General features: G+C 37.1%; 1 protein-coding gene across 1 annotated transcript in view; it reads left to right on the top strand.

The window, feature by feature from the left end:
* Positions 1–6: 6 nt before the first annotated feature.
* Positions 7–11016, top strand: part of LOC108761652 (MAP kinase-interacting serine/threonine-protein kinase 1) — a 35286-nt gene continuing 24276 nt past the window's right edge. The window contains exon 1 of the mRNA XM_018508293.1: positions 7–673. Within this exon, the coding sequence (XP_018363795.1) occupies positions 619–673 (55 nt within the window). The 5' untranslated portion in view covers positions 7–618. The remainder of the gene's footprint in view (positions 674–11016) is intronic.

Below are 11016 nucleotides of genomic sequence, written 5' to 3'. Positions count from 1 at the left end.
GAGAGAGAGAGAGAGAGAGAGAGAGAGAGAGAGAGAGAGAGAGAGTGAGAGCGGAGGATGACCGACCGAGAGAAAGTGCGGTGTCAAAGTCTGTGATAGTATTTATTGAAAAAAAAAAACAACATCGTTATCAGTAGCACCTGTGGACGTGTCATCTTCGCGAAAAAAGAAGAGGAGCGATTGAGGAGGAGATATACATACATTAGCGAGAGAGAGAGAGAGAGATAGAGGGATAGGCTTTATATATTTATTTACATCTGTGATATCGACGCTGATATACATCAACCTTCTTCGCGAAAAAAAGGAGTCGAAGAGGAGCGAAAGAGAGAGAGGGAGAGAGCGAGAGGCGAGTGACGTGGTCGAGAGAGAGAGAGAGAGAGAGGGAGGGAGGGAGAGAGAGAAAGAAACATCGCTCCGAAGAGATTATATCAGTTTCTTAGTGGATAGGGTTTTTTGTATATACGACTGACTCTTTTTTATAATTATTACTATCGGTGCGAGAGGAGCGGAGAACACGCGCTCGGACAAGATCTCTCGACAGTGGTGAACCAGAAGATTCTCCGGTCTTTCCCGGACGATCGTTTCGCAAAGGCGACGAGAGTACGCGAGAGAGGAAACATGGTGGAGAAGATTCTGGAGGAACGAGAAGACGGCACTCAAGAGGCCGGACGAGGTGAGTAAAACTCCACTTCCATGACTTGGTAATAAACGAACTTGGATTCGAACAAAAATTCAAATTTTGCTGGAGTATTCGAAATTGATCGAAATACACAATTTTTTTGGCTTGTTTGAGGTTTAATCGAGTGTTTGTTTCTGATCTCTGTCATTTCCAAAGAAAAAAACTCCGCCAAAAAAAAGGATTTCCAGATTCCTCTTCGAGGAATCGGGAGCTTTGTTTTTGAAAAATATTATGTACAAAAATACTATAGTAATGTTTGTCAAGCAGGCTGGTTTCTTTTCAGGAGATGCGTGTGTCATTCTGTGGTTCTATCTTTAAATTCGTCGTGTTAACATGAAATTTACAAAAATTTTTTTTTAGCGAGAGAAATAGAGGGAGGGAGAGCGAGCGAGCGAAGTGCTGATTGCAAAAAGTGCAAGCAACAGACCTTTCATTATTCACTGAATGCCAAGAATGTTTGTATTGACTGTCTCCTAAAATCCGCGTCGTATTACGGATTTGGATTTCGAGGAATTGTGAATTGAAGATTACAATTTAGCCAATCAGAACGAAGTTGACGAAGATGGAAATTTTCCGGTCGAATTGTAATCCCCCTAATTCTCGCGACTCTCAGTCTTCAATGCGTAGTATGAGACAAGGTCGAAACGAAAGCAGTCAGAGTATATTATTGATAATATATTATAGATTTTCGTACGCGATACAGATTCAAGAATATAGGCTCTGTCCAAGGAGTCACGGCCGTCACGGCACTGTCTTGCCATGTATTGATATACTATATTGATATTTGTTTTTACGAACCGGCTAACTTCTCAGAGTCGGCGGCCGGCGCGACGGCGGCCATTTTTGCCGGTCGATGTGTAATATAACGACCCGGTAACGGGTGAACGCTGGGGCGAACGCTCTTTCGCAATTTGCGTTTTCACTGTGTCGCGGAGCGAGGTGGAAACTGCAGGGTTGAATGGAAGGAAAGGAACGATTGAGAGACGGGTTTGAATGCTCCAGTCGTTGACAGGAAGAGGGAAACCGCGACGAGAATGCGACGAAACGCTCAGAATCCGCGTTGGTCTATCGACGTGATCGTCTTATTGCGTCATCATTTTTGGAAAGTGTGACCGGCTTCAAACGTACAATTATGCTATTCTTTTCGACTCTCTCGTATTCTGCATATTGTTTTTTGTCACTCATCGTACAAGCGGCATTTTCGATTCTGGCCGTATCGACTCTGTGTTACGAGTCGGGGCTATTCTCACGCGAAGAAGAGGACGAAACGCACTGCTCGTTCAGCGATTTGCTTTTCGTCGCGGAAAATCCGCGTTGCGAATACGGAATGATACGGGATCGACCGCGGAAGGGGCGACGGAAAGAGAGAACTTTCTCGAACCGGCGCGGCGCCGCGGTACGTCCATACGCTCGTGAGTCGCCTATCGGCTGGTTAATTAAACACGGCCACTTGTGCCTGTTCTTGCACACAGAAAAGTACATACTGTACGCAAGTAATAATTATGGTAAATTCTGTCACTCATACTATACTGTATTATATTAATACGTTTAAAAGCTGCTTTGTATCAAGTCAGGTAAAAATCATGTTTTAAATGCTTAATCGATATTTTTAACATGTCTTTTTTATAATGTTTAAAGCATGAAACAGAGTAATAAAAACATGTTTAAAAAAACACAATATTTAAGTCAAACATATTATATTTTTCAATACATACATTTTTTAACAAAAGAATTAAATTAGTGTACTCAAATGAATAATTTTTTTCTCTATATAGTCTTTATCTTTTTCTGATTCTTAGGACTAGAAAAAAAGAAGTTAAACCGAGATTAAAGTTAATCTGTATTGAAAGAAATAGTTAATGAGCAGGAATTTGACGCGTTAATCGCTGTTCATACAGAAAGTTGTATTTATGTCTTTTTTTAACAAAATATAAAATAAACCAACTTTTCTCTATACTTGTGAAAATAATACAAAAAGCTTAGCGGCGATAGAACTTTGATGAGAAATTGTTTCAATAAAAAATGGACGTGTTTTTAAAAAGTAATTATGGTAAAATAAGAAATTTTTATTCAAACCGTAAAGTTGTATTGTTAAATATAAATATTGACCTACTATTTAAAGCGCACATAAAGCATTAAAAACAATTTAAAAACATTGTTTTATTTTTAAAAAAGAATATCCTCTGTCAACTCTGTACCTAACATGTAATTTTACACAGAAAGTATAAATTGCCAATTCCAGTTGCTTTTTTTGCAGACTCTACAATCTGATACAACCTTAATACTGGAAGGTAATAATTAGACTACTTATTTTGAATATCGAAAGTACTGTACGAGGCTTTTAATATTCGAAATAAATAACTAATCGCTACCTTTCGGTAGTAAATTGGCCGGTATCTGATACATATAAAGGCGTTAATTTCGCGTTAACTTTGATATAATGATAATAACGAGCGACGCGCTCGCCGATTTTCTCGATGACGGAATTCCGATTCGTACAACGTTTACGGGAACGGGTTTCGTCACGCTGCGTGGAAATGTGGAATTGCGACGTGCAAAGCGGGCTTCTCTGTTGAAGCGCTTATCGACGAGCATTATCGGTGCGCGTACATCGATTTTTTCCTGTTACGCCATCGTCGTGGCGTGGTGTCGTCTCCGCATTCTATGCGTTTCGATGCGATCGTCACGTTCAACTTTGGCTGTTAGGAAATGCGGCAAACCGAGTAAATTCCCGGTTCACTTCGTTTACGCGTTGTCGCGAGCGACGAGCGGTTTGTCCCGATACACGTTCGCTTCTGTTTACGTGTACACTTTCTTGGGTTTTCCTACTCCTTCGGCCAATTGTTAATCGAGCGAGCTGGTCGCTAATTATACCGCGCCGTGTCTCTTCGTTATCTCTAAAAGCGGAAACCTGGAAGAATAGCCGAGGTCTGGATGGCGCCGCGTCGAAATTATGCAATGCATCAGCGGGCATAATAAAGTAAAAACAGAGACGTGCAGTTAGAGCAGTCTCCGAAATAACAGGATGACGAAACAAACGCGCGCGTTCCGCATAATCATCTCCCGCTCGACAACCTTCTAGCTCCACCTCGTTGTCCGTTCATTGACGCAGTCAGTCCGTTAACACTATAGAAACCGGGCGGTCGTTACTGACCGTTTCTATTTTTTTAGATTAATATTAGACGAATAGAGGATTCTGACATTTTTTTCGACATTTCAGTAATTTCCTTTATTATACTGATGAAATATTTGGTTTTTTTTCATCATTTTCTTTATCTTTATAGTAATTTGATTCGTCTTTTTCGACTCAGTTTTGTAGTAAACTTGTGGTTAGACTTAATTGATGATATTGTAAAAATAGACTTAATTTGATAATAATATAAAATTTGTATTTTTTTTCTAGCTACAGTCAATCATTACTAAATTGAGTTTTAACTTTTAAAGTTACCATTATGAAACCATAGTTTAGTAATTAATAATTGCCAGAACGCGTAGTTTTTACATTACTATTAAGTCACGTGAGATTAAATCTAACCTACAAGTTAATACCAGAAAAAACTACAAATTAGTACTGGAAAATGAAAAACCAGGCCTAAATGAGTAAGAAACGTTGATACTTTCAGTATTAACGGCGCACTCGCGTATTATTTATAATATATAACAGTACAGATATAAAATCTAATAATTATAATCATATCCGCAATTTCTCCTTACACAAGCGAAAAAAAATGTAAGTTTCTAGCTGCGGATTGATTATGGTAGTGTTTTGTAACAATTTTTAATAAAGTTATCACTAGTAACTTTTAAAATTACCACTGTAAAACCATCAGTTTAATGATTAATTATAGCAGGAAACGCCATTTTTACTTCTAGTATTAATGGTGCACGCGCATATATGTATAACAGTACATATATTAAGTCCAGTAATTATAGTCGCATCCGCAATTTTTCCTTATTAAAGCGAAAAAGGAAAAAGGCGAGGAAATAGGAGATCGATTTCGGTATAAATACGAGACCGCCGAATTCTTTACTTTTGTCCACGTCTGCGAAAGTTATTTCGCCTCGTTCGCAGATCGAATCACGCTAACGCCCGCTAATCCCGTTCGACGCCCGAGACGATTTTGCGCCAATAACTTTTGAATTTCGGAGAAATAATATTTTTGGAGCTAAAGAAACTCCGCGCACGAACGAGAACATTTTGCAACAACGTCGCTCCGAAGCGGCGCGTCGTTGGCACGGCGGATTATTTTTTGGGCGGTGGATAGAGGAGGGCAGGGGGAGAGGGGGACAAGTGGGTTAGTCGGTATATGAGGTTTCGAGAGGGGTCTTGGGATTTCTCGGCACCGGCGCGGCGCGACGCAGCGGTTCGTGACGCGAAGGGAGGACGCGAGTCGGTTATAGGGCGACCCAAACAAAGAACGAAGGGTGGAAGGGTCCCGGGCCGCGCATGTCAACTCGACGCGTCCTTAAAGGGAAACGCGCGCGATACGTCGAACAAAAGAGTCGACGTCGACGGTTTACGTATCGTGTTTTATACGAGTGTGTACTGGCCGTTTGATCGCGCGAGCTGAGCAACTCTGCGGGAGAACGAGTACGACTACGACACTACGACATTCGGCCGGCGAATAAAAAGAGACATCGAGGCTATATATATATATATATATATATATATATACACACACACACACGTATACGTGCGTTATCGCGTCTTTCTACGAAGGAGCCGGATGAATAAAGGAATACGTGATGAGTAGGAGAGACAAAGCTACCAGGCGACGCCAGCGGCCCAAATATACCCGATGACGCCGCGGACAAAAGCGCGACAAGTGTAACTACGATTTTAACGAATTTACCTCACGCGAAATGGAAATGTCGAGGACAAATGTCCGCGTTGGTGTTTTTTTTTTCTCTCGGATTCCTCCCTTTATCTGATACCAAATCGGATGGATTTTGTGGACAGTCATGGAAAGAATACGCTGACAAAAATTTTGTTAATAATTGAGTTTAGATGATAGTTACTAAAGTTCTTGGTGAAATAATTTTAATTAAATGTTTGATTAATTTTATTGAATTAACTAAAAAATTTATTTCTTTATATTTATGAAATATCTACAAAAAATTTTTTTTTTTTTTTTTTGAACTAAATGCAGATCTCAAAATAATTTCATTGTACCATTAAAATAATTAAAATAATGTAGAACGTTTAAATATAGATGACAATGCTGCGAAAAGTTTAACAGTCAAGAATCAGTTTCTAAACTCCTAACATAATTATTTTGATGGGTTTCAAACAAAGTTATTTTCAGATCTGTATCTAACTAAATTTGTAAATACAATATTTTTTGTTTAAATGTTAATAAAAGCAGTATATACACTGGTTTTTTTAGTTTTTTCTTGAAAACATAATTTGGTAATTCTGAAAATTGTAAAATATACGGCAAACTGAGATATCTGTTCGATATATCGTGTAAAAGTGTAAAATAATTCTTGAAATAATGGCATATTTCTCAGCTGTCAAAAATTGCTGCAGGGGCGCTGCGGTAGTTGACAACTAAGTATATATTTCAGGAATTATTTTATACTTTTACATGATGTAGATCATCAGACAGACATTTCAGTTTGTCACATATTTTACAGGTTTTAGAATTACGAAATTATTATATTTTTAAGGAAAAACTAAAAAAATGAGGCTTTATGGTAAGTAATTTATTTACAATATGTAGTTTTCCTCTCGTATCGTCGCGAGAGAGTCTTAATATTTGAATGACTACAATTCATATCCAATTCTATAATTTATATGCCGATTAAATTTTTAATCTTGAAACGCTATTCAGTTGATATTTTTCGCAATACATTAAGATACTTATCAACGTAAGTATCATTAAATTACTTGTCAATTTAATTTATTATATTACTATTCCAGTTTTAATTAGGATTGCGTTTTAAGACTGAAAATTTAATTGGCGCGCAGTTTGGAGAATTCGATATGTAAATTCATTTTAACATGTTATTGCGCATGAAGATCAAGCTTGCATCAAAATTTCTTTTTTTAAAAACAGTAAGTTATCTTAAATTTAAAAATAAATAAACTAATCAGAGGCGTCTTAATATCTTAAGACATTAAAATGGTCTTGAAATCAAAACAAATTATGAATATTATCTAAAGACTGAAGCTTGAATAAACGAAAATATGTTATACGTCATAAATAAATTAAAAAATCAAAATACAAAAAGTAACGGTAAAAATCGTTATCGTTATTAAAAAATGTTACTTTGTTATCGTTACGATTACAAAAAAAATTACGGATACAAAAAAAAATAACGCAGTTATATATACTACTAAATTACCAAAAAAAGGAACTTGTAACTGTAACTTCGTTACAAGTAACGAGTTACTTCCATTCCGTGGTTAAAGTTGAATTTCCAATTGTGTACGTAATTATTTCGTTGATTCAACGAAATTATTTTTAAATCTGTATCTAGTTAAAAATTTTTAAATACTTTGAGAGAACTCCCATGTCATAGTTTTTCCATGTAGGCGAAGTAATCGATATGTTATTATCTGCGAAATGGAAAATTTCGAGATACGCGGTTCTCGATCCTTCGCGTCACATATGTGCAGCCTCACGTAACGACAACAGCTGGAAAAATAGAAGTCACGCTCCGTCACGTCGCGTGATTACCTCTCCTTCCGCCTGACCCTTTAATTAGGCAACGGCATTCGCGTCCCGTCGTTTTGCTCGTTTTAATTTATGCGATCGTTAATGATACGCTATTACATGGAATCGCATTGCCTTCCTCTCGAATTCTCGATCGGCCGAGATGATCTTCACGACTCGATATTTCGAACAAGGCTTTCGGCAGGTTGAGTCTCAACATAATTAAAGTCAACGGAAGGGTGACGCACGAAATCTCCTTTCACCATTTCCTTTATACATAAATATATTTATTTTTAAATTGATGTAATACAGATTGATTAGAATTAATTATCAAATATAGAGTTACGAAAGTCTGAGGATTTGAATAATTAAATTAACAGTATGACATTTGCGTCTCTCTCTGTATTTCTTATCGTCGACTCATTCGGGACGGCGTAATTATAGACTTTGTTAAAAATATAAATGTATATATAAAGTATCACCCCACAAATTGACTAAACAGATTGATTAAACTTTATATTTAATGAAAATTAAATTGGAAAGTTTTTGTTGAAAGATAATATTTTTGTTTTTATAACAATTTTCATGAGAATATATTTATTCGTATTTATTTTTATTGAAATTTTAATAAAATGAATTTTAAAAGTAATATTTATTTTATTAATCTAACATCTAATTTTGACCGTGATTGACGCTTCTCCAATTTGGTTGATATTTAGTAAATTTAGTTGATTTATTCATATAAACGGTTCTGTTTCTAATCTCAATATTTATTTTTATAACATTTTGGTAGTTTTCCTTTGGGTTCTATTACTGTCTTTTAATAAAACAAAAAAAATAATTCATTAAGGCTGCTTTATACTTTTGGTTAAGACTGTACATTTCGGAAGCTGCTTGCATGTGTTATATTTTAATCTGACAAATTACGAGCCTCGTTTATTTTCATATGTAAGGAGTATTAATTGCAGCGTTATATACCGATGTTTCCTTAACGATTTGCGTAGTAAGAGAGATCACCCCCGTGACGATTTTCACGTAATCAGCAGCTCCCGCACGCGCGCGCATACGCGCGGATAGAACACTATCGTACGTGCATATCTCGCGTAAGATGGCGGCGTTCCTTTTCTGTGCCAGTCATTGAACTCGTAGTGTCGGTCGTTGTGCGGCGTCGGTGGCGGCCGGTGAGGCACGAAAATACATTCGCTGCGCTACCGAAATTATGATCACGCGTGAAAATGCTAGAACGGGCCACTACGCGCGCCGAGAGATTAATAGAGACATTTGATACGAAATCAGTGGAGAAGGGTCGATCGAAAAGACATTGATCTTCCGGCATGAAAGAGAGAGAGGAAGCTTCGCGTGGCAATTTTCAGAGACGAGCGACGCGATCCTGCCAAAATTCCTGGTCCAATCCTGTCTCGTACTTTTATTTTTGGTGAATCGTGAAACCTGAATCCGCCGAGATTCCTTGACGTCTCGTTACCTATTGATTGTCTTTCCGTTCGAAGAGACGCATTCGAGTGACACTTGAGTCGATCAATTCGTCTCAAGTTTTCTAGAGATGTGACGATTAACGAATCCTTGAAGAATCCCGCCGCGATTAATGTCAATTAATATATAAATTAACTTTATCGATTTAACTTATTTTTTCTCCTAGTTCTAAGAATTTAAAAAAAGATACAGAATAAATGAAACCGCGATTAAAGTTAGTTTACATTGGTAGAAATGGATCTAATGTTTATTTCTATTAACGTAATATCGATTTTAAACACGGTTCAAAATTACTCTTCATCTTTTTCTAATATTCTTTAAACTTAGAAACTTAGAAAAAGATGAAGGATAAAGTTAACCCTTACCGTACCATCTACAATTTGGTGCCTCATCCATATCAAGGGTCACTAGAACCTCTTCGTAGAAAAAGATGAAGGATAAAGTTAACCCTTACCGTACCATCTACAATTTGGTGCCTCATCCATACCATCAAGGGTCACTAGAATTTCTTCGTTTTTTCACCTCTTCGAAATAATTAAAAAAATCTCTAAAAATTCACCAACATACTTTCAACTTTCTAGAATAAATATTGACTCTTTATTTTGGAAAGTAATAAAATGTAGTATAATTTATAATTACCGAAAGACTCAAAGAAATTTGCACGAACAGGAATCGCTCGGTCACTAGTTATACCCATATTAGTACGGTAAGGGTTAAACCAAGATTGAAGTTAGTTTACATTGATAGAAGTGGGTATATACGTGACTTTTCGTTTCGTCGTTGCATCCAAGCCTCGAGCGTGGCCTGAACTATATTTGTCATCGATTAACGCAGTCATCGTCACGCGAGTTAAATATAACTCGCGTGCACCAGGCAGCGTCCGCGATCGGATCGCTCCGGGCAACGCAACGTGGCGATAGAACGGATTCGAACTGTCTCTCGGTGGTTCCGACTCAATAACCACTTTTCCCTTTGTCGCATTTCGACTCGATCCCCACGCCGAAACTCTCGAAAGTCAATCATTATGATTGTCCGGGGACAATGAAGAGTCGGCCGGCCTACAGTTATATGCGGCATTCATTCTCGATCTGGCTCTGATTTCTCCTCGATCCACGCGAGCGCTGTCCGTCCATTCTCGAAGGAGTGGTACGAAGTTGAGTCGATTCACTCGCGCGCATTCGCCGCCGGTACTTTGTTATTCATCGCTGTTGTGTTCACCGCGAGTGGCGAGCGGCGACCGTCACCGCAACGTCCTCGCCCACGCGCATCAGCGCAAACCTCTTCCGCGTCGCGTCGCGTTTATCCTTGCAATCTAGCCACCACGTCACTTCTTCCGTTGTATCGTCATACTTCATCTTTAAGGTCTAATTTCACAACTCACTTGACTCTTAGCTGAGGTTCAACTTGTTTCTCATCTTTTTCCAATTTTAAAATTGGAAAGAGACAACGAATAAGTCGAATCTCGATTATGAATTAATCGTCAGTTGTGGAACTGGGCCTGAAAGTTTTTTTTATTCCTTGGTTAATTTGTGGTTAGACTTAACCAAGTGATAATGTAAAAATTGTATTTTTCTAGATACGATTAATACGTATATATATATATATCATTAAATTGATGGTTTTATAGTGAACTTTTAAACCCGATTTTTTTCATTCTCTGATTAACTTGTGCTTTAGACTCAATCTTATTTAATTTGATAATGTAAACATTTTTTAGCTATGACAAGTAACTAAACTGATGGTTTTGTAGTGTAACTTTAAAAATTACTCGCTACAAAACCGTTATTTTGGAGATTAACTATAGCTAGAAATACAATTTTTATATCATTAGATTAAGTCTAATCATAAGTTTACCAGACAATGAAAAACTGGATTTTAAAGTTATCTTCACAAAACCATAAGTTTGGTGATTAATCATAATTAGAAAGATACAGTTTTTATATCATCAAATTAAGTAAGGTTAAATCTAAATCTCAAGTTAACTAGAAAATGAAAAACTGATCTTAAATGAGTAGATGAAGTATTTCTAACAATTTATATAGGTATAGTTTTCTTTACAATCTTGTTCTAAAAAAAGAAAATAAAAAGCATTGCTCAGAAGTCGTCGAAGTCATTATTTTCTTTTATATCTCGTAAGAGTTTGTAACTGTTATAAACTTAAATGTAACATATATATATATATATATA

Source organism: Trachymyrmex cornetzi, unplaced genomic scaffold (genome assembly GCF_001594075.2).
Source record: "Trachymyrmex cornetzi isolate Tcor2-1 unplaced genomic scaffold, Tcor1.1 scaffold26, whole genome shotgun sequence".
Lineage (NCBI taxonomy): Eukaryota > Metazoa > Arthropoda > Insecta > Hymenoptera > Formicidae > Trachymyrmex > Trachymyrmex cornetzi.
This window is presented reverse-complemented; position numbering and strand designations above follow the sequence as displayed.